This window comes from Narcine bancroftii, chromosome 4 (genome assembly GCF_036971445.1).
Source record: "Narcine bancroftii isolate sNarBan1 chromosome 4, sNarBan1.hap1, whole genome shotgun sequence".
NCBI lineage: Eukaryota > Metazoa > Chordata > Chondrichthyes > Torpediniformes > Narcinidae > Narcine > Narcine bancroftii.
Window position 1 is genome coordinate 225,482,043 of NC_091472.1, and position 25,477 is coordinate 225,507,519.

General features: G+C 39.1%; 1 protein-coding gene across 3 annotated transcripts in view; it reads right to left on the bottom strand.

The window, feature by feature from the left end:
• Positions 1 to 5,916: 5,916 nt before the first annotated feature.
• parp12a (poly (ADP-ribose) polymerase family, member 12a) overlaps positions 5,917 to 25,477 on the bottom strand; it is a 61,026-nt gene continuing 41,465 nt past the window's right edge. For 2 of the 3 annotated variants that reach the window (XM_069934132.1, XM_069934134.1), the window contains exons 9-12: positions 24,874 to 24,970; positions 21,521 to 21,651; positions 13,478 to 13,626; positions 5,917 to 7,987 (exon numbers count right to left, since the gene is read on the bottom strand). In XM_069934132.1, coding sequence (XP_069790233.1) covers positions 7,728 to 7,987; positions 13,478 to 13,626; positions 21,521 to 21,651; positions 24,874 to 24,970 — 637 coding nt within the window. In that variant the 3' untranslated portion in view covers positions 5,917 to 7,727. Of the gene's footprint in view, positions 7,988 to 8,008; positions 8,118 to 13,477; positions 13,627 to 21,520; positions 21,652 to 24,873; positions 24,971 to 25,477 lie in introns of those variants that run through there. The other variant, XM_069934133.1, reaches the window with a different exon arrangement.

Genomic DNA, 25,477 nt, shown 5'->3' on the forward strand with positions numbered 1-25,477 from the left:
AGTCTCTTCAATCTGAGGCGCCTGCAAGCTCACACCAAGACACAAGAGCAACTTATCCGTGAACTACTCTTTGCAGACGATGCCGCTTTAGTTGCCCATTCAGAGCCAGCTCTTCAGCGCTTGACGTCCTGTTTTGCGGAAACTGCCAAAATGTTTGCCCTGGAAGTCAGCCTGAAGAAAACTGAGGTCCTCCATCAGCCAGCTCCCCACCATGACTACCAGTCCCCCCCCCCACATCTCCATCGGGCACACAAAACTCAAAACGGTCAACCAGTTTACCTATCTCGGCTGCACCATTTCATCGGATGCAAGGATCAACAACGAGATAGACAACAGACTCGCCAAGGCAAATAGCGCCTTTGGAAGACTACACAAAAGAGTCTGGAAAAACAACCAACTGAAAAACCTCACAAAGATTAGCGTATACAGAGCTGTTGTCATACCCACACTCCTGTTCGGCTCTGAATCATGGGTCCTCTACCGGCATCACCTACAGCTCCTAGAACGCTTCCACCAGCGTTGTCTCCGCTCTATCCTCAACATTCATTGGAGCGACTTCATCTCCAACATCGAAGTGCTCAAGATGGCAGAGGCCGACAGCATCGAATCCATGCTGCTGAAGATCAAACTGAGCTGGGTAGGTCACGTCTCCAGAATGGAAGACCATCGCCTTCCCAAGATCATGTTATATGGCGAGCTCTCCACTGGCCACCAAGACAGAGGTGCACCAAAGAAGAGGTACAAGGACTGCCTAAAGAAATCTCTTGGTGCCTGCCACATTGGCCACCGCCAGTGGGCTGATATCGCCTCAAACCGTGCATCTTGGCGCCTCACAGTTCGGTGGGCAGCATCCTCCTTTAAAGTAGACCGCAGAGCCCACCTCACTGACACAAGAGGAAAAATCCAACACCCAACCCCAACCAACCAATTTTCCCTTGCAACCGCTGCAACCGTGTCTGCCTGTCCCGCATCGGACTTGTCAGCCACAAACGAGCCTGCAGCTGACGTGGACATTACCCCTACATAAATCTTCGTCCACGAAGCCAAGCCAAAGAAAGAAAGAAGAGATAAAATACACTGTCACAGGAATATCACATTAATAGTGACCATTCACAGAACATAGAGGAAATACTGGATCAATTTCCCAACATCTTCAAGGGGTTTGGAGTTCTACCATTCACCTATAAGATAAAGTTAAAAGAGGATGCACAGTGGGCTCTAACACCACTAAAAGCTCAAGCAGGAACTCAATCAAATGACAGCACTAGGGGTCACAAAGAAAGTGGAGGAGCCCATAGAATGGGGGAATTCAATGGTGTGTGTCAAAAAGAATAGTGACCAACGTGTGTGCAAGGACCCAAAAGATTTCAATGTCAATATAAAGAGGGAACATTATCAGATTCCAAGCAGGGATAAAATTACAAGTGAGATGGCTGGTGCTAAGTATTTCACTAAATTGGATGCATCCCAGGGCTCCTGGCAAATAAAAATGCATGATACCATATAATTCTGTACATTTAATGCATAATTTGGCCAATACTCCTGTCTGAGGATGCCTTTTGGAATTTCCTCAGCTCTGGAAGTGTTCCACAAGACAATGGAGAACATCATAGAAGGCTTAGATGGGGTACATGTGTACATGGATGACATGATCCTATGGGGATCCAGACAAAAACAACACAACGAAAGGAGCATCAAAGTGCTATAATGCATCCAGAAGTATGGATTAGTTAAACAGAGAAAAATGTCAGTTTGGTGTGAAGGAAATCACCTTTCTGGGAGATAAATGGTCAAAGGCAGGAGTAGAGCCAGACAAGAGCAAGGTGAAAGCAATTTTAGAGATATCCAGATCCACTGACAAAGTAGGCATATTGAGAATGCTGGGAATGATCAATTTCATTGGTAAATTCATACCAAAACCTGTCTTCCAAAATAATGTACCTAAGGAAGTTATTACAGGACAAACATAAATTCAACTGGACAACCACGAGGAAAAATGGGGAAAACTGAAGATCATTTTAACTATGGAACCAGTACTTTTGACGTTCTTTGAAACATCCAGAAAAATGAAAATATCCATGGACGCTTCAAAAGATGGAATAGGTGCCATCTGAATATCAATATGCACAGATTGAGAAAGAGTGTCTAAGTCTGGTCTATGGACTTGAAAAATTCCATAGTCATGTGCATGGTCTACCAATATCCATAGCAGAAGCAGACTACAAGCCATTAATACCAATAATCAAGAAAAATCTCAGTGAAATGTCACTGAGAATCTAACGACTGATGATGCTACAACATTATGAATTCAAACAGCTGTACACACCAGGGAAACTTGTTGTGTTAGCTGATGCATTATCCAGGACAATGACACTGAATGAAGCACACAATGAGAGTTCCACAGAGACAGATGTGAATCTCCACATGAACCTGATTACTGAATCTTTAAAAGATATTATTTAAAAATACTGGAGCTCTGCTCATGCTGGACATGTTGGGGCCAACAGCTTTTGCAAAAACTTTGGAGAGTGGCCAAGAGACTTTACTAATGGATTGTTGTTTACAAAAAGGCAACAGATGGAAGAACTTGTCAGAGCCACAGATTGTCTGGAGGGGAACTCCAGAGGGGACCCCAAGAGGTCACGTGGTTTTGCAAGCAGACAGAGAGAAAGCAGTTCTACAGCTTTACAGTCAGCAGTAGCAGCTGGGACTGGAACAAGACAAGCTGACAAGCTTGTAGAAAACCCCATTTGGAAGATGGGTTGTGAGTGCTTAGTTCAGCCTGGTCAAACCCCTTGCAAGAGGAGAGGACTGGATGTCTAATATTTCTCTTGAAATGAGAGAAACAAGAAGGAACTCTGTGCTGACCTGAAGAAAGAGGTTAAGATCTGGAAAACCCTGAGGGGCTAAGTTTCTTCTACAAGAGACTGAAGTGGCTGATTAAAATGGATCAGTTGTGTGTGTCCAGCGTACAACAAATCTTTCTCTAAAAGCCGACAAGAACCTTCCTGAACAGTAACCATTTACCTTTCAAGCACCAAAACCTGGTTAACTTTATAAATGTTAAATTCTGTGCACAGTATAAGAATGGCCTGCAACCAGTAATCTTGGAGGAATGAGAATTGAGATTGGACTGTGAATTAAAGAAATTTTCTGAACTTACACACACACATTACATACATGTGCACTTAGAGTTCAAAGGGGGTTAAGTTAATAGTGATAAGTTAAAGTGTGATTCTGTTTTCATGTTTAAAGGTAATTAAAAGCAACTTTTATTTAAGTAACCATTTGTCTTGGTGAATATCTATTGCTGCTGGGTTTATGGGTCCTCTGGGCTCGTAACATCGTCAATGGGCTTCTTCTCAGACAAAGCAGAATTGTCATTCCTCAATCACTGAGAGATGCTGAAAAGGGTGCATGAGGGACACCTTGGAATTGAAAAATGCAAGAGGAGGGCAAGAACTGCTGTTTCTTGGCCAGGGATAAATCCTGATATTGACAGGATGGTTTGAAGCTGTTTCCGTTTGAAACATCACGCAAAGCAGACAAAGAAATCTATGATAATAACTGAACCATGGCAGAAAGTTGGGACTGATCTGTTCCACATGGATGGAAACAATTACTTGCTGATTATTGATTAAGCATTTCAAGGAAAGGGGATGTAGTGATAGAGTGCTACCACCAGGAGTTAGAAATGGAGTGTATGACATCTGGGGAATGGTGCATCTTGGGTACATTCAAGATGAATGTCTATACTTGGGGACCTGCCTGTGTGTATGTGTTGTCTTAGTACTGTTTGCTTTAGTTAATAAATCTTGAAGTTTAAAAAAAAACCAAGTTTCTTTATTGTAATAAAAGAAAATTCATGGTGAGGGGGTAAACCAGAGAGGATGGGGGGGGGGTGGATGAGGTCTGAGGGTGAGAGGGTTGGGGAGGAGGAGGGCAGATGGGGTGGAGTAGGGAGAGGTGTAGGGGATAGATAATGGTAAGTGGTACTGAGTGGGATCCAGCAGTGAGATCAGGAATACAGTAGGAGTCCATATCAGGAGCCATGTGGTTGGAGTCTAATTACACAGTGTGGTATTGATGATCAGTCTTGGAGTATGCTGATCAATTCTGAGGGGACGATGGTGTTAAATAGTCAATTGTAGTCAATAAAGAGCAACCTGATGTATACATCTTTGCTGCCTGGGTGTTCTAGAGTTTAGTGTAGAACCAGTGTAATAGCATCTGCCTTTGACCTGTTGCTGCAGGATGCAAATTGGAAGGGATCCATGTTGCCTCTCAGACTGGAACTGATGTGCTTCAACACCAGCCTCTCAAAACACTTCATCCCTGTGGCAGATGTGAGTACCACTGGTCAGTAGTCATTTAGGCAGGTTACCACACTTTTTTTGATCATCGATACAATTTAAGCCTGTTTGAAACAGGTGGGTACCATATCCTGTTGAAGTTGAAAATATGCATGAATACACTGGCTAGTTGGTCAGCTCAGGTTTTCAGTACTTGGCTGGGTAGTGCGGATGGTTCCCTGGATTCACTATCCTAAGGTCAGCCTGCATGTCATCCTATGATACTGCCAATTCCCGAATATTGTTAAGTTTTATTGCACAAACTGTATATAGGACTCACCTTCATCTCATCTCTGGTAATCAGGATTTTGGTCCTCGGCTGCAATGAGTTCTGGAGCTGAGCAAGTCCAAACAGGGCGTTGGTGAGCTAATTATAAGCAAAAGCTTTTCGTCCTTATCCCTGCTGATGAGAGGGAAATGATTGGACAGTAATTAGCTGGATTGGAACTGTCCATCTTGTTCCGAACAGGTCATTCTTGGGCAGTTTTCCACTTTATCAGATGCCAGTATTGTGATTTATACCAGCACACTTTGCCTGGAGGAGGAGCAAGATCTGGAGAGCAACTCTTCAGTACACAACTGGGAGATTACTCCCAATTCAATGCAGTGCTCCCAGCCATTTTCTGATTCATATGAAATGAATTGATCACAAACTGGCTTCAGTAACAGTGGGGTATGGATATTCTTTCTGAAGATGGATGTCTTTGGCACTTATGTGCTGGCTATGCCATCCGTAAGGCAAAGGATGTCCTTAGAGCCTCCTCCTGTGAGCTGTTTGCCCTCCACCTCTCAGAACCAAATGAATCACATCTGTATAGCTTTGATCTGATTGGCTGGTTGAGTTGTCTCTGAGCGGTGTGTGACCTCTTGCTTTTGCTGTTCAAGCACACATATCATGCTGAGTTGCAATTATATCAAGTTGTCAGGAATTTTTTGGGGGACATTTTATTTGCAGCTGATTTTGCTCAGTTTATGGGTGTGTAATATCGAGAGACTTTTACTTTCCAAGGATTTTGAAATAAGGGATTTGAGATATGAAGGGATATAACAAAGTACACAATGCAGGATGTGGGGGATTTCAGGAACTAAGGGTCATAATTTATAAATAAATCAAGTCAGACTCTTCAACAGAACTTGATGGAAAATGAATTCATTATACAAGTAGATTTCGAGTGAGTTACCAATGTTAGCAAGGGAGAATTGACGTGTGATGGGATGCAAGCTAGGAGACACGTGGAAAATATGACGCAAACCTTTTGGGCCAAGTAACCTATATCTGCATATTCTATATAATCATTAGTGATTACATTTCTACTACCCAAAAATCATAATTAGTGGCTACTGTTAATTGGTCTCATCATGGTTTGTCACTACAAAACTTATGTCCTGGTTCTTAAAAGCAGCACTCTTTATGTACTTCAGATAAGAAACAATACCTTTTAGAAGTTGGAGTAAGAGATTTTTTAAACCACTTTTTAATTGAATAAAACCAATCCACAGTTATCCATTCAAACATTTTGTTTCCACCACTAATGTGAAATACATAAAAATCCAGAAAGAGAACCAATGTTTCCACAAGTTTTATTTGTACCCATTTTGCTTTTACTTTTATGAAGTATTTCAAGCACTTGTTTTGGAATGAATTTGTTCACTCTTCCAATTCTGGATTGTCTGATGAGTATTTTTGGACCACGTGCTTGCCACCCTCAAAGGGATCCCAGGAAGTGAGCTCCTCAGACACTGAACCTCCTGTGAACCGAGAAGCTCACTTCCCAGCCTCACTTCGAAGGTGGGAAGCACTTGGTCCAAATGCATTTTATTGTAACAGGACTCGCAACGCTACTTTTGCAACAATGCAGCATGAGAATAAAGTTGCACATGCACACTAGTGCCTGCACAAAACACAGATTACATTTGCAAAATAAATGTTAATTAAGCTATTGCCTAGATACTTGACAAGAGGTCCTTTCTTCCTTCTCCAGTTCATATTCATGCCATCATTTAGCCATGATGTTAAATTATAATGATCCACCTGAATGGTGGGTATCACACACAGGGGGCAGAGATGGTCAGGGACTGCAATATTTCTTGGTTGCCATTGAAGAGTTGTAAATGCAGTGTTTTCAGAATGCTGGTGCCAGAGTAAGGGAAGAAAGGAGATAAAGACAGGAACTAGCCTGACCACTGACTGAGATCACGGGCAGAAAAGATTCTGACCAGTTGGCAGGCTCACGTACTGCAGGACCAGCTGCAGGATTGCAATGAACCCTGTATTAACTGAGTTCTCAAGATTTGCAAAACAAATAAAATGTTTCTTTTAACATAGTTGTGAAATTTGTTCTAAGGTTTGAAAGGCACAAAAACTTTAATATTTTACCCTGCTGCATATTGCTAATCACAGCCCTTTGGTGAACGATTGCTCCCTGACGATGTCCCTGAATAGTCAATGTCAATGAATAGTCAATGTTATAAAGCTTGGTCTCTTCTACATCTCCACCTATTAAATAATTAAATATATTTTATTACTTTCAATTTCTTTAGTCATCCCAAACACCTGAACAAAAGTATCATTTAATTGTCCGTGCCTCAAGGAAATACAAAAGAATCTAACCTGTCTTCATAACTTTAGTGGTTTACTATCATTCCATTAGTGCAGACTACAAGGCTAATGCATTCTTCCTGACCAAAAATGAGAAAAAGAGAAAAAATATTCTAGATAAAACATATTCTAGTAACCACCCAATCTATGCAACTTCTGCAGTTTAGTTCAAAAGACAAGCACTCTAACACTTTAAAAAAGAGACAAAATTACTGTAAATTAAATACAGTGATATCTAGCTTAATGGTAACTTCAAACCCAGCCAATGGCTTCAATGTTGGTCATAAGCCATGAATTTTAGCCAAGTGCAACTGTGTTTTTATTTTTTAAAAAAACCAACACACTGACAGGACAAAGGTGTATCTATGTGAGGGGAGCAGGAATTGGGTGGGGAGAAGAGGGAAGGGAATTAAAAGAGAAATATATTTAGAGTGAGGTTCCCAACAATTTTAAATCAAATGAGCCCCAGATTCTGCCCACTCTTTGCAGGCAATTCAACAAGCTACGAAATGGTGGAATTACCACAATGTGAACCACCAGAGAAACTTTGATATAAGTGGATTTAATGTAAATGCTAGTAATCTACTCTACCGGTTCCATCCCTGACACTCATCATGAAGAGTTACTTGAATATGGTAAATTGTCCACCCAGTCTTAGCACTGCAGCTCTGCCCTTTATCGTGACTAAGATGATATATACATGACATCTTTGCAAGTTTCAGCACTTCCGTGACACCTATTGAGCTGGTGCAGTTGTGAACATGCCTCTATTTTGCTTAACATTTATATGTTATAAGATACTCAGGATAGATCTGGTGTTTCTCAAATATGACGAACATAGAAGGGTTGGAGACATTGTCCACACAACTGTCGTAGAAGCAGGTTTTGGTGCCATCTTTTAAGGGTGGCCGGAGGTATGACGATTTTCCTGCTACAAACTCCCCCACCAAAACACGAGCAACAAACATGGTCATGGTAGTTTGCCCAGTTCGACAGTAGTTGTGGGAGTAGGACGAATCTCTGGCAAAATAACTTCCTAAAGAGAAAAAAGGACCTTGCATTTAATGCACCAAAGCACTATCAAACCAGAAGAAGTACACGTTACATATGATATCACTGTTACAATGTAGAAAATGCAACAACCAATGGTCCAACACAGCATGGTCCTACAAACAATGAGATAAAAAGGAATAAAATCACAATGCCGGAGAAACTCAGCAGGTCAAACAGTATGCTTTATAGAGCAAAGATAAAGATACATAACCAACATTTCACGCTTGAGCCCTTCATCAAGGGATGGAAAAATGTCGACAGGCACCAAATAAAATAGTTAGGGGGAGGTGTGGTCCCAAAGGCAGGAGGTAATAGGTAGAGAAGGGAGGGAGGACACAGCAGCAAGAAGGGGGAGGAGGGATTGGTTGGTGAATAGAGAGGGAAAAAGGTGGAGAGCTGAGGGAAAGAAGGCAGGGGAAGGGAAGGGAGGAGGAAAGGAGAGCAGGTTAGCAGAAACAAGAAAAGTCAGTGTTGATGCCATCCAGCTGGAGGGTGCCCAGATGGAAATCAGATGTTGTTCCTCAAATTTACAGGTGAACTTGGTGGGATAGTACATGAGGCCATGGACAGACATGTAAGTGTGGGAGTGGAACGCAGAACTGAAATTGTTGGCCACTGGGAGGTCCCTGTCACTGGTGCGGACAGAGCGAACGTGCTCAGCGAAGCGATCTCCCAGTCTGTGCTCAGTATCTTCAACTTAGAGAAGGCCACAAAGGGAGCATCAGATGCAGTAAATCAATCCTGTGGATGCACAAGTGAAGTGTTGCTTCACTTGGAAGGCCTGTTTGGGGCCCAGGCTGTGGTGAGGGAGGAGGTGTGGGCCTCAAGTGTGGCATCTCCTGCAGCCACAGGGGAAGGTGCTGGGGGGACGGGAGGTGGGGGGCAGGGGGTGGTGGTGGAATTAGTGGGGAGGAGGTGGAATTGGTGGGGAGGTATGAGTGCATGAGGGAGTCAAAGGGGATGGTCCCTATGGAAGGCAGAGAGGGAAGGAGAGGAGAAGATGTGTCTGGTAACAGGATCCTGTTGTAAGTGCTGGAAATTCTGGAGGATAACGTATTGGATGCAGAGGTTGTAGGTAAGGGCAAGGGGAATCCTGTGTTTGTTGCATCTGGGGGCAGATGAGTAGGAGATGGAGTAGATGTGCATAAGGACTGAGTTGATGGTGGTGCTGGAGGGGAAGCCATGTTTGTGGAAGAAGGCAGACGCTTCAGATCATCGGACTGGAAGATCTCATCTTGGGAACAGATCCCATCTTGGGAACAGATCCAATGGAGACAGAAAAATTGCAAGGAGGAAATAGAATCCTTGCAGGGGACAGGGTGTGAGGACGTCTAGTCGAGGTAGCTGTGGGATTTGGTAGGTTTGTAATACATGTTGGTGGAAAGCTGGTCTCCTGATATGGAGACAGAGATCCAACAGGGGAGAGTGTTGGAGGAGATAACTTGTTTTAGTGCCTTGCCTGATGATTATTAGTCAGATACCAGGAAGAATAACCCTTCTCTCTTTTGATCTATTCCTTTCAAGATTAGTGGTGGGATTATTTATGTTGCACTCCCTCAGTACTTATTTGGATGAAGAGTCAGATTTTTGTAAACCATAAGAAATAGGAGCAGGAGCCAGCCATTCAGCTAATCGAGCCTGGTCCACCTTCAAGCCTGGTCCAGCATTCAATAAGATCATGGCTGATCTGATCATTGACTCAACTCCACCTTCCGGCCTTTTCCGCATATCCCTCAATTCCTTTTTTTTAAATATATAAATCTATCTAACTGAACCTTAAATATATTTAATGAAGTAGCCTCAACTGCTTCCCTTGGCAGAAAATTCCACAGATTCACTCTTTTCTTTGGCTTGGCTTCGCGGACGAAGATTCACTACTCTCTGGGAAAAACAGTTTTTCCTCATCTCCATCTTAAAATCTACTCCCCTGAATCTTGAGGCTGTGTCCACGAGTTCTGGTCTCACCTACCAGTGAAAACTATTTTCCTGCCTCTATCTCTTTCATAATTTTATATGTTTCTAGAAGATCTCTCATTCTTCTGAATTTGAGTGTGTATACCCCAGGTGATTTAGTCTCTCCTTGTAGGTCAACCCCCTCATCTCCATGATCAACCTGGTGAGAACCTCCTCTGGACTGCCTCCAAGTCCAGTATATCCTTCCTTAAGTACAGAGACCAGAACTGCACACAGTACTCCAGGTGTGGCCTCACCTGTACCTTGTACAGTTGCAGCATGACCTCCCTGCTCTTGAATTCAATTCCTCTAGCAATGAAGGCGAACATTCCATTTGCCTTTTTAATAATTTGTTGTACCTGCAACCCAGCATTTTGTGATTCATGCACAAGCACTCCCAAGTCCTTCTGCATTACAGCATGCTGCAGTCTTTCACTATTTGAATAATAATCTGCTCTACTATTTTTCCTATCAAAGTGGCTGACCTCACATTGACTAACATAGTACTCCATCTGCCAGACCTTTTCCCAATCAACTAACTATATCCTTCTACAGCCTCTCCACACCCTCTGTACTATTTGCTTTTCCATTCAATTTAGTATCATCCGCAAACTTGGCTACACTAAACTCTCTCTCCACTTCCAAACATCCATGGAAATGGTGAACAGCTGTGGCACCCCACTTATCACTGTCTGCCAATCTGAAAAACACCCATTTATCGCAACTGTCTGCCTTCTGTCAGTTAATTAACCCTCAGTCCATGCCAATATACTTCCCCCGACTCCATTCATCTGTATCTTATTGATGTCTCTTGTGCGGCAGCTTATCAAATGTCTTCTGGAAATCCAAATATACATCAACCTGTTCCCCTCTATCTACCGCAAAGAACTCAAGCAAATTCATCAAACAAGACCTGCCATTTTTGAATCCATGTCTGATGGAACCCCTTCTTTCTAAATGTCTCGCTATTTCATCCTTATTAATAGTTTCAACCATTTTCCCAACTACAGGCATTAAGCTAACTGGCCAATAGTTGCACGTCTGCTGCCTACATCCCTTTTTAAAAAGTGGCATGACATTTGCCATCTTCCAGTCTGCTAGGACCTGCCCAGAATCCAGAGAATTTTGGTAAATGACTACCAACACATTGACTATAACTCCCACCGTTTCCTTCAGTACCCTGGGATGCATCCCATCAGGACCAGGGGATTTGTCCACTTTCAGTCCCATTAGTTTGCTCATCACTATCTCTTTTGTAACAATTATTTTATCGAGGCCCTCACCTCCCTATCACCACTCTTTGGCATGCTGGACGTGTCTTCCACTGGGAAGACTGACACAAAATATCTGTTCAATGCTTTGGCCATTTCCTCATTACTCAAAATTAATCTCCCTTTCTCATCTTCCAAGGGATCCATGTTGACTCTGGCCACCCTTTCCGTTTTATATATTTATAAAATTTTTTGCTATCTGTTTTTAGATTTTGTACTAATTTCCCTTCATAATCCTTCTTCCCTTTCCTTATTTCCCATTTACTTGTCCTTTGTTGCCTTCTAAAGTTTTCCCAATCTTTCAGTTTCCCACTACTCTTGGCAATCTTGTACATGAGCTTTTAATTTTATACTTTCCTTTATTTCCTTAGTTAACCAAGGCTGACTCTTCCCTCTCTTACTGTCCTTATTTTTAAACAGGAATATATTTTTGTTGAGCACTGTAAAAAATCTCTTTGAAAGTCTTCCAGTGTTCCTCAACTGTTCTGTCAACTACCCTTTTTCCCAGTCCACGCTGACCAATTCCTTCCTCATCCTCTTGTCTCCCCTGTTCAAGCATAATACACCAGTTTTAGCTCTATTTCAGCCTCCATCTGTATGAGAAATTCAATCATACTATGATCACATTTTCCAAGAGGGTTCCTAACTACTCGATCGTTAATTTTACTTGTCTCATTCCACAATACTAGAATAACATTCTCCCTTGTTGGTATCTTAATATGCTGCTCAAGAAAGCTATCGTGGATACATTCTATGAAGTCATTCTCAACCAATTCGATTTTCCCAATCTACGTGGAAGTTAAAGTCCCCCTCGACAACTGCCATTCTGTTCTTGCGTGCCTCAGCTATCTCTCGGTACCACTGTGCTATTGTTATTTGGTGGGCAATAGACAACTCCCACCTTAGATCTTATATCATTTCTCACTATTGCCCTGATCTCATCCTTAATTAAAACCCCCACCCACCACCTTTCCCTCCTGTGCATCTTTTCATAATACGCTTGAATATTTAATTCCCAATCATGCCCACCTTGCAACCATGTTTCTGTGATGGCCACTAAATCATATGCCTGGGTACTGATTTGGGCCTCAAGTTCACTAACCTTGTGCTAATACTGTGGGTATTCAGATGAAGTGCCTTTATGCTTATTGTCCTTTTTAGAATCTAGTGGCCTCTGCATCCTTTGTTTTTACCTTTATTTTTATTTTTCTTTTCCCTAACTCTATCTTTGGTCTCTGTACCACCTTCCTCATTCTTTCTTTGAAGGTTCCCATCCCCCTGTCCCATTAGTTTAAACTTTCCTCAATAGCTCTAGCAAACAATCTCCCAAGGACATTGATCCCAGCCCTGCCTATATGTTGTACTGGTCCCATCTGCCCCAGAACCGGTTCCAATACCCCAAGAAACTAAAACCCTCCCTCCTGCACCACATTCAAGTAACATCTTCATTCTAACTGTCATGCTATTTCTACTCGTGACACCAGTAATAATCCTGAGATTATTACTTTTGAGGTCCTACTCCTTAATTTATCTCCTAACTCCCTAGATTCAGCTTGTAGATCTCATCCAGTTTTATTCCTATATCATTGGTTCCAATATGAACCACAACAACTGGCTGTTCACCCTCCCCTTTCAGAATGTCCTGCAGCGGCTCTGAGACATCCCTGACTCTTGCACCCGAAAAACACAACAAAACTCTGGAGAAACTCAACCAGTCTTTTCAGCGTCCCTAAAAAGCAAAGATATATTGTCAACATTTTGGGCCTGAGCCCTTCAAGGAGTAAGCAAAATGAGCCAGAAGCAGGAAATCTCAGAAAAGTCGCAGAATTCAGACAATGCTGGCTGGGGGAGGAATCCAGACCAATAAAAGGTGATAATTGGATTAAGTAAGGGACAAGAAAGAATTTATCATGTTTGCGTGAAAGGATGCAGGGAAGGGAGAGAGACCGAGTTCAGAGGAAGGTGAGAGGGGAAGAAGTGAGGGGGGGTTTCAACGAAACTCAGAGAGGTCAATATTAATGTCATCCAGTTGGAGGGTGCCCACTTGAAAGATGAGGTGTTGTTCCTCCAGCCCCAGTCAAAATCTGCCCTGCTCAGATTTTTGTGGTCAGTTTCTTGAGCAGAACTTGAATGTCACAATTTTCTGTGATGAAGATGTAAATAGTTTCTACTGAGCTGCACCATCCAATGCAACTTGTTCAAAATCGGGCTGCCTAAAGAGGTAAAACATTCAAGCAGTATATACGCACCTTTTCCATAAGAGGTTCCATGTGTTCCACAGATCCTCCAATCAAAGTTCTGCTGGCAGATCGCATCAATAATTGATGAGTCTGTTCCATGGAAAAGCTGCTTCTCAACCACATCCTGGCCATTCTTCTTCTTCATCTGTTCCTTTTGCCTGACTCAGAAATAAAAACACAACAGATGTGGCTTTGCTGCACTGACCAGATCATGCAGCCACAGAAACATTTTTACTCCATGTTGCAGTTGACCTGTTCATAAAGGATTCATTAAATCCTTTTGGAAAAAAATAGGAAAATGCTGGAAACACTCAGCAGGCCAGGCAGCAGGTGGGGAAAGGAAATTAGAATTGATGCTTTAGGTCAGGGACACTTTGTCAAAAGTGGGAAAGAGGGAAGAAAAGGTGTAATGATCCAGTTAAAAGATCAATGAGAGCAGATATTGAAAATCCACCAGCTTCAGGGAACTTGCTTTCTTTCTTTGTCAGAGAAGTCCAGTTCTGCTGCAGACCATCCATCTGTCGGTTCAGTTTGTTTCTCTCCACATGAATTTCTACAGCTCTGTATACTCCCTTTGTCCTCTCCATCCTTTTCCCCCACCTCTCACCTCCTCAACTTCATCTTTCCAGATCTGACATTAATACTGTTTCCCTTTCCCAAGTTATTCCTGCATCTTCACTTTTGTTTCAGATTTACATCATCTGGAGAGGAGTCACGTGATGGAGTAGTGGCCGGACGGTGAACTCCAGCCCTCTCCAGAAAAGTCGGGAAAAACAAGAGAAAATACAAAGGCACAGAAATAAAAGTTAAAGAAAAGTGAGTATAAAGGTGGAAAGAAGATGGCGACAAAAAAAGAAAAATCAAAATCAACGGTAAGAAGAGAGGAAGAGAAGACAACGGAGGAAGAAAGAGAAGGCCTTACCTGTCCGAAGAGGCCCGATGTGGAGAAAGAAGCCCGCTTCCTCAGGTCAGTAGAAATAGGACTACAAAAATGGCTCGCAGAGCCGAGTAAAAGTGCGCAACCGCGCATGAAAAAAAACACACCGACGGGAGGGGGGACCAGCTGGGGAGTCGATCTCCACAGCCGGCAACGACAGCTGCAGAACACCTGCAGCAAGAAGAGACCACAGAAAACAATGAAAACAAGAAAGAAGAGAAGAAAAGGGCAACAAAGAAACAACAGATGGCCAACCCAGAGGAAGAAGAAGAGGAAGAGTACAGTGAAATAGAAGAAGGGAAAGGCAAGGTAAAGGATATACTTTCTCTTGTTAGAGGATACATGGAGTCATTTAAAGAATGGCAAACACAGGAATTTAATGATTTAAGAAGAAGAATAAACAACACAGAAGAGAAAGTGAATAAAATAGATATGACCTTAACAGAAATGGGAAAGAAAATGGACAAGATGGAAGAGCGGGCAGTAGCAGCAGAAATGGAGGTAGAAGACTTAAAAAAGAAATTGGAGGAATCTAATAAAAAAACTAAAGAGACAAGAATTACTAGCTCAAAAAATAGATATAATGGAAAATTATAACAGAAGAAATAACATAAAGATAGTGGGCCTTAAGGAAGATGAAGAAGGCAAGAATATGAGGGAGTTTATAAAAGAGTGGATCCCTAAGACCCTAGGATGTCCAGAACTACAGCAAGAAATGGAAATAGAAAGGGCACATAGAGCATTGGCCTCTAAACCACAACCACAACAAAAACCAAGATCTATTTTAGTAAAATTCCTAAGATATACTACAAGCGAAAAGGTACTGGAGAAGACAATGGAAAAAGTAAGAGAGGGCAACAAACCACTGGAGTATAAAGGGCAAAAAATCTTCATTTATCCAGATATAAGTTTTGAACTCCTAAAGAAGAGAAAAGAGTTCAATACAGCAAAGGCGATTTTATGGAAGAAAGGGTATAAATTTATACTAAAGCATCCAGCGGTATTGAAAATTTTTATTCCAGGACAACAAAACAGACTATTCTCGGATCCAGAAGAAGCACGAAAATTTGCAGAACAATTACAAAAATAGACTGAGGGATGAAGACGGGTAATGAGAGTAAAAATGATCACGATTGATATGTATGTGGGTAAAGACAAAAATAGACTGAGGGATGAAGACGGGTAATGAGAGTAAAAATGATCACGATTGATATGTATGCGGGTAAAGAGGTATAAGAGTGAATAGAGACAATGTGCATACGTGAAAGTATCTGTACTTAGAGGAAAATATAGATAGTATAGACAAGAATTAATAAGGGAAGGTAATGGAATAGAGAGAATAAGGAGGGAATTAAAAGAGTGACCTTTGTGACATATGAGAAGTGAAATCTTTTCTGGGGGTGGGGCGGGGTGGGGGGAAATAGCGGTCACTGCAAAATCAGTTGACGCTTGCGAGTAGATTCGCAAATCCAAATGGAGAGGGGAGATGTGGTTGTCCGACAAGGGATAAAGGACAACTCAGGAGGGGAAGGGGAGATTGGGGATAAAGAAGATATAAATAGGAGAATAAGGAAAATGTTTGATGTTGTAGGAATGCTGTCTTATAAAGAGTTGAAAATAAGAAAACAGAAATGGAAAAGGAGGAAAGGTAATGATGGAAAAACGGAAAGAGAAGATAAACAAAATATAAAATGGCTACGCTGAACTATATGACTTTAAATACTAATGGAATACATAACCAAATTAAAAGGAAGAAACTACTAAATTTACTGAAAAAGGAAAAAATTGATATAGCATTTGTCCAAGAAACACACTTAACAGAATTGGAGCACAAGAAATTAAAGAGAGATTGGGTAGGTCATGTAACAGCAGCATCGTATAATTCAAAAGCAAGAGGAGTGGCTATATTAATTAGCAAAAATGTGCCATTTAAAATTGAAGAGGAAATAATAGATCCAGCAGGGAGATATGTTATGATAAAATGTCAGATATATTCGGAGTTTTGGAATCTACTTAATATATATTCACCTAACGAAGAAGATCAAAAGTTTATGCAAGATATCTTTTTGAAGGTAGCTAATACGCAAGGGAACATACTAATAGGAGGGGATTTCAACCTGAATTTGGATCCAAATATGGATAAAACGGGAGAAAAAAATTAACAGGAAGAACAAAGTAACCAAATTTATAATTAAATCAATGCAAGAAATGAAACTTTTGGATATATGGAGGAAACAAAACCCAAAAGAAAAGGAATACCCATACTACTCGACTAGACATACAACATACTCAAGAATAGACCTATTTTTGTTATCAGCTAGTATGCAGAATAGAGTAAGAAAAACAGAATATAAAGCGAGAATGCTATCGGACCATTCACCCTTAATATTGACAGTAAAGCTAGAGGACATCCCTCCAAGAATGTATAGATGGAGATTAAACCCCATGCTACTTAAAAGACAGGATTTTAGAGAATTTATTGAAAAACAATTAAAAATGTATTTTGAAGTAAATACGGAATCAGTGGAAGATAAGTTTATACTATGGGACGCAATGAAAGCATTCATTAGAGGGCAAATAATAAGTTATGTAACCAAGATGAAGAAGGACTATAATCAGGAAACAGAGCAGTTGGAAAGGGAAATAGTAAACATAGAAAAAAAATTAGCAATGAAGGAAGATACAACTAAAAGAGAATTGGCGGATAAAAAAATAAAATATGAAACATTACAAACATATAAGGTAGAGAAGAATATAATGAAGACAAAACAGAAATATTATGAACTAGGTGAAAAAACACACAAAATCCTAGCATGGCAGCTTAAGACAGAGCAAGCTAAGAAAATGGTATTGGCATCAAGGAAAAAAGACAAACAAATTACATATAATCCAAAAGAAATTAAGGAAAACTTTAGAGAATTCTATGAACAATTATACCAAACTGAAAACGAAGGGAAAGAAGGGAAAACAGATGAATTTTTGACTAAAATTGAACTACCAAAACTACAAATAGAGGAACAAAATAAATTAACAGAACCATTTGGAACAGTAGAAATACAAGAGATAATAAAAAAAATTACCAAATAATAAGACACCAGGAGAGGATGGATTTCCAATAGAGTTCTACAAAACATTTAAAGACTTATTAATACCGCCCCTCCAGGATGTAATCAACCAGATTGATGAGACACAAAACTTACCAGATTCATGTAAAACAGCAATAATTACAGTAATACTAAAACAAGGGAAAGATCCACTCTCACCAGCGTCATATAAACCAATATCTTTGCTAAACACAGATTATAAGATAATAGCTAAACTATTAGCAAACAGATTAGCAGAACAGGTACCGAAAATGGTAAATTTAGACCAAACTGGATTTATCAAAAAAAGACGCACAACAGACAATATTTGTAAATTTATTAACTTAATTCATGCAGTAGAAGGAAATAAAGCACCTACAGTAGCAGTTGCTTTAGACGCAGAGAAGGCCTTCGACAGAGTAGAATGGAATTATTTGTTCAAAGTATTGCAAAAATTCAGTTTACCGGAGAAGTATATTAATTGGATTAAAGCATTATATAAGGGACCGTTAGCGAAAGTGACAGTAAATGGACATGTATCAAAGCAATTTAACTTAAGCAGGTCAACACCTTTATTGTTTGCGCTATCAGAATTGATAAGAATAGATAATATAAAAGGAATAAAAATAAAAGACAGGGAATATAAAATCAGTCTATTTGCGGATGATGTTATAGTGTACTTAACAGAACCAGAACTATCAATAAAAGAATTATATAAGAAATTGAAGGAATATGGAGAAGTGTCGGGTTACAAGATAAACGTAAATAAAAGTGAAGCAATGCCTATGAATAATGCGGATTTCTCAAAATTTAAGAAGGAATCTCCATTCAGATGGCAAATGCAGGCAATAAGATACCTAGGTGTACAAATAAACAAAAATCTAGGCCAATTATATAAACTCAATTACAATCCACTAATGAAAAAATTACAGGACGATTTAGAGCATTGGAAAGATCTACCACTAACACTGATAGGAAGGATAAACTGTATTAAAATGAAAATTTTTCCAAGGATACTATACTTATTTCAGGCATTGCCAATACAACTGACAGAAAAATTCTTCAAAGAGTTAAAGAAAATAATAAGGAAATTTTTATGGAGAGGGGGGAAACCGAGGATAGCACTAGATAAATTAACAGAATGGTATAAACAAGGAGGCTTACAATTGCCAAACTTCAAAAATTATTATAGAGCCGCACAATTAAGATACCTATCAGATTTTTATCAAACAAGGGAAAAACCAGACTGGTCGAGATTAGAATTACATAAAATAGGGGAAAAGATACCTGAACACATATTATATAAATGGGACGAAAAATTGGTACAACATAGAAGTTCTCCAGTATTACATCATCTCCTCAATATTTGGAAGAAGATTCATGTAGAAAGAAATAAAACAAATTATCAATTACCAAAACTAATATTGACGCAAAATAAGCTACTCCCTTTTACAATAGACAACCTTTCCTTTAGAAAATGGGAAAAAAAAGGGATTAAAAGAATAGAAAATTGTTTTTCAGGAAGTAGATTCTTATCCTTTGAACAAATGAGAGATAAGTACAATATAACTGGAGATACAGCGCTGGCATATTACCAACTGAGATCCTACTTGAAAGATAAATTAGGAAGCAATTTGAGTTTACCAGAGGGAAGTAACCTTGAATATGTGATTACAGATACAATGTTAATCAAAAGATTTATAACAAATATGTATATTAAACTGCAAGAAAAGGAGAATGAGGAAACAAATGGTAAAACTAAACAAAAATGGGAACAAGATTTAAATATAAAGATAAAAAAGGAAACATGGGAGAAATTATGTTCTGGAACGATGAGAAATACAATAAATACGAGGCTACGTATGATACAATATAATTGGTTACACAGACTATACATTACACCGCAAAAGTTAAATAAATGGGACCCAACAGTATCTGATAGATGTTTTCGATGTAAAAAAGAAATGGGAACAACAATTCATGCAATCTGGACATGTGAGAGAGTAGAAAAATTTTGGGATGATCTCAATCAGATATTAAATAAAATAACAGAAAACAATATACCAAAGAATCCAGAGATCTTCCTCCTAAGTAACATAAAAAACAAAGAATTTGGAATTGATTTGGAGGATGCACAAAAAAGATTTGTTAAGATAGCCCTAGCCGTAGCAAAAAAATGTATTATGTCAACCTGGAAATTGGAAGATAATTTGAAAATACAACTATGGTATATAGAAATGAATAAATGTATTCCATCAGAAAAAATAACATATAGTTTAAGAAATAATATTGAAATATTCAAACAAGTATGGGAGCCTTACATTAAATACAATAACGAAAACCTACCGGGGACAAACATTACCTAAGTTGATGGAAGGAGAAGGAAAGAAAAGAATGGACTCAGTAGAATTTCTGGTGTATTTTTGTTGAATGACAACATTGTCTGACTGGCTTAATGCAACCTAGATTGTATACCTAAAATGGATGAGGGGGGGGGTGGGGGGGTGGCTTTGGAGGAGGGAGTGGGGGGGAGAAAAAGTCACTGTATATGTGTGAAAAAGAAAAAGTGTATATCATGGCTAATGTGATTTATGGTGTGAAAAATAAAAAATTTAAAAACAAAAAAAAAGATTTACATCATCTGTAGTTTTGTGAGTTTTTTAAAAAAATTGAATACATAAAATTTGGCAGCATGGGTTGCAAGTTCAAGGAACAAAATGGCAGCGTTGCTGGGTGCCGACCCACGGAGAGCGAGGAGCAGAGATACAGCCCTCCCATGGTGTCCGCCCGCCCAGTCAACTGCTGTCAGCTTTACACAAGCTTTGAACAGCCCATTAAAGGAGTTGATGGTAATTTTATTTAAAATCCCACGACCACGGGGTCTGCGCCCAAGATGGCAGCTTCTCTGACCGTCACCAGCCACGAGGGTTTGCAAACTTCAGGGAGGCAGAGGACTGATGCATGGCACCAGAAAATGGGGAGAAGCAGAGGAGACGACCCGTGGGGATGATGACCATGGCGGCGGAGCAGTGAGGGGGGCTCTGTGGCTGAAAGACCAAAGCATGTGGTGGGCTACTAATGACTCAAGCGAAGAACCCACAGAGGCTGTGGACTGTTGGAGACGGCTGTCAGGGGGGCTCATGCTGGGCTGCGGACTGCTGGAGCTGGCTGGAAACTGGCTGAAGGGGTCCCAGATATTGGAACCTGATGCGAGGGTGCTGAAGGGTTCCTGATTGTGTCAGAGGTTCGGGTCTGGAGCTCAGGCTACTAATGATTTGGACTGGATTCTGTATGGCTCCGGAGACTGCAGGAGTGCTGGGGGCAAATCCATGGACACTCAATGACTCTAGGGGGAAACCTCTTTTGTTTCTCTTTCTCTGTAAGAGGCACTTCAGGAAATTTCTGGTCATGGCAGGTCAGTCTGACTTACAGCAGACAAATGCAATCATGTAATTATGACAATGTTTTATTATATGACAATAAATTGAATCTTCTGTTGCAGAGGAAACATAGGGAGGACACAGTTCGTGCTGCTGTTGATACCAGGCAGCTTTCTCAAAGGAAAAAGGAAAGTAGAGGGGGAGATACTGAGCTGTGTCTCATTCCCATCACAGTCAAATCCACAATGTCGGGATTGACAAGGATAATGGGCTCACAAGAGATTGCAGATTCTGCAATCTGGAGCAAATAAAGGACAATCTGCCAGAGGAACTTAGCATGTCAGTCTACATCTGTGGAGGAAAATGGACAGAAGATGTTTCAGGTCTGGACTGAAAGGTGGAGGGGAGAGAGCCAGTATCACCACGAGGGAGAAATGAGAGGGACTCTCAGAACTCTCATGGAAGAGGGGAGATGGCAAACCTGGAAGAGGCTACACAGTGGAGCAGTAATGGGCTGATCTGCCAAATGTCAGGAAGGAACTTTCATTCCAGAAATCATCCCCCCACGCTAGCAGCCGACCCCCGAATGAATAATACTTTCAATGTCACTAGGTAGAAAAGAGAACTGAAAAACAATGTTCAGGATACAAACCATTGATAGACTTCCCAGAGGGTGAGGTTTTGAATTCGTTCAATTTTCTGAATCACATTTTTCCTCATGGTCCGCTGAAAGAGGGTCTGTACCTGTTTATACTCATCCGAAGATTCAGCTAGGCTTACCAGCTATATAAAGAGAGAGTCACCAGTCAGTCACAATTTTCTGTATCTCCAACGAGAAGCAGCCTATTCATTCAAATCAATTATTGTGTATGTCAGCAAATTATTCTGAATACACATTCTCATAAACCTCATTTCATTCAATCAACCTAATCTTACACATTAAAATGTGAAAAGTGTAAAATCTTTGAAGCCTCATTGATTCATCTGTTTTGGGAGCCTTCCTCATATTAACCTACATCTTTATTGAATACAGACTATAAAATTGTATTAAAATTGTTAGCTAATAGGTTAGTTGAATTTTTGCCAAAATTAATAAATTTAGATCAAACTGGTTTTATTAAAAATAGAAAAACAGCAGATAACAGTTAAATTTTTTAATTTTTAAATATAGCACAAAATAGGAAGATTTCCACGGTAGCGGTAGCATTAGATGCAGAGAAAGCATTTGATCGATTGGAATGGGATTTTAAAATTTGAGACACTTAATGCTTTTAGGATTCCAAATACTTTTATAAACTAGATAAAAGCATTGTATGATCAACCAAAAGCAAGTGTGATTACGAATTAACAAATCTCACAACCCTTTTTGCTTGAAAGGTCTTCTCGACAAGATTGTCCATTATCACCTTTTTTGTTTGCATTAGCAATTGAACCATTGGCTGAAGTAATCAGAACTGATAATGAAATTAAAGGATTTGAAGTAGGTAATAAAGGACATAAAATTAGTCTCATTTGCTGATGATATAGTATATTTAATGAGACCATAAATATATTTAAATAAGTTGAATGAGAGATTAAAAGAATATGGGCTAATATCGGGTTACAAAGTTAATGTTGATAAAAGTGAAGTAATGCCTACAGTGGATATGGATTACTCTCAATGTAAAAGATTGACAAAAGTTAAATGGCAAAATGAAGCAATTAAATACTTAGGAATTAAAATTAGTTGAAATAAGTAATTTGTTTAAGCTAAATTTTTGCCATTGTTAAAAAAAATTAGAAGAAGAGTTGAAAAGATGGCAAGATTTACCAATAGCGTTAATAGGACAAGTAAATTGTATTAAAATGAATATTTCCCAAGAATACAATATTTGTTTCAAATCATTGCCCAGTCAAGTACCAAAATTTTTCTTTTGAAACTTGAATAAAATAATACGTGAGTTTATTGGGAAAGATAAGACATCAAGAGTTGGTTTAGAAAAATTAATGTGGAAATTTGATCAGGGTGAACTAAGACTACCAAATTTTTAAGAATTATTTTAAAGCAGCTCAATTGAGATTTTTGTCTTCCTGTTATCAAAGGGGTGAAAAACCAGTTTGGATTCAGATAGAAATGAATAAAATTGGTGAAACTATTCTGGAGTTAATTTTGTATAATTGGAATAGTGAATTGTTTAAAGGAACTAAAGATTTTTCTGTATTGAAACATGTATTAAAAATATGGAATAAAATTCATATTGAGAAAGGAATTAAAAATTAGCAATTACCAAAAATGTTGTGAAAACAAAATCAACTTCCTTTTTCTTTCAATAATTCTTAATTTGACAATTTGCACAGTATAAAGGATAAAGGATTTTAAAGGAGAGTAAAGGATTTTTTTTAGGAATTTTTTTCTTAACCTTCGATCAATTAAAAGAAATATAATATACATAATCGTTCAATTTTTGCATATTATCAATTAAAATGTATTTGAAAAAGAGACTGGGAGCAGATGAGACTCCATAAACAAAGTCAATTTGAAGATATGACATGTACATTTGTTGTTAAGAAATTTATTACAATATGTATATAAAATTACAAGAGACTACAAAGAAAAAAGATTTATATAAATCAAAAATGCGATGAAAGAAAGATTTAAATATACAAATTCAGGAGATTTGTTGGTCAAAATTATGTTATGAATGTGTTACGAATATAGTAAATGTTAGATATCAAATAGTTCCATATATAATTTTCTTCGTCAATTGTATTATACTCCAAATAAGATAAATGGATTTAATCGTAATTATTCAAATAAATGTTTTCGATGTGCGAAAGAAATGGGACTTTTTTGCATTCAGTGTGGTCTTGTGAAAAAGTGGAAAGGTTTTGGAATGAACTGAGTTTATTATTAGGACAAATTATGAAGATAAAGATACCAAAGGATCCAAGAATATTTTTTACGGAGATATTTATGAAAAGGATATAAAACTGAAATTGGACAAATATCAAGAAAATTTTTAAGTCTTGCAATAGCAACTGCAAAGAAATCATGGAAAGATGTTAGAAAAGTGTTATTAAGTAGATAGTACAATGAAATGCAAAATTGTATACCTTTGGAAAAAATTGCATATTGTTTAAGGATTCGAGTTGAAATTTTTTTTTATAGTATTTGGAAACCATACATGGATTTTATGGATAATTTTCCATCCACCTCTTCTATCTTATCCACTCCTTTTAATCAGTAATTTTTAATAACAATCAATGATTGTCTATGCTAGTATTGTTGTATATTAAATGGTTGGTGTTTCTTTTCCTTTTGGGTGGAGGGATAGGGAGAAAAATATATATGTATTTGTATCATTGGATATGGATATTTGATTAATGTTTTATTATTTTTTCTGTAATAATGCAAACAATTAAATAAATTATTCAAAAAACAAACATTTTAAAAATAATAAACTGATTTGATGAAAGGAGCCTTTGTATTTAAAAAGTATAATTTCAGCAAATCAGGATTTCATAAAGTACAGATCAGCCTGTTTAAGGAATGGATGACTAACGTTTAAGGAGTTAACCAGTAGAATTTAAGACCAATTATAAATTAAGAGGTCAAGTAATAGAATTTGAAGGACTGAGTTTAATTTAAGGCAGAAAGGATTGAATTCAATTAAATAGCATTTGAGTGAAGGACAATTACAGTTGACTTATAGGAGTGAATGCATAATTGATGGTTCAAACAGATGAAAGTTAAGGATTTTTGAATAAATTGAATTTGAGGAGTGAATAGATCAGGCCAAAGTAACAAATTAATTGCTTTTTTTGAATGCCCAAGAAACAGATTTCTCCTCTCTTTGTAAAATCATCTGAATTTTCAGCAATTCCTGCACAGCAAAAATGCAGGTGTTAAACTAAGTACCTCAATTAAAATAGATCCCTGAAGTATTTGATAAAAGCACATTTAGAGTGCTACCTTTGCCTGGAGATAATCCTCTTAAGACATCATTGTCAGCTGAATGATTCTACCTTATAGCCCACATCTGACAGAGCAGATTTATCCCAGTGCTCTGGAAGAGATTTTCCTTGCATGATGCCAGAAGTTTCCTGTCCAACTTTTCTTTGGCTGTCAAAGGAACAGAGTCATTAAGTACCCACATCACAACCAGTAATAACGCTTCACATGAAGTTGAATTTCGTCCCATCCCCATACCACTGTCACTCCTAAGCCTCCATCCAATTTTCAAGTGATATTTATTTGGTCCTCCAATGTACTTTTCTTTCTGACTCAGTTGATGTTGTGGATGTCCACCCTGATGCAACCAAGTTGTCAAAGCCCAATCCTGACATAAGTCTGTCCAATATAGTGTGAACCAAGGAAGTCTGAAGAACTGGAGGATCTCAGCAGGTCCCGCAGCATCCATAAGAGGCAAAGATTGATAACCATTGTTCTGGGCCTGAGCCCTTCGTCATGAGTAAAAAGCAAACAGATACCTGAATAAAATGTTGAAGAGAGAAGAAAGGGCAGGGAGAGGAGCACAGGCCAACAAGCAAGAGGCCATACGTTGACTTAGATAGGAGGGCAGGAGAGAAAAGCTGAGAACTGATCAGAGTGTCGGTGATGATGGGGTAG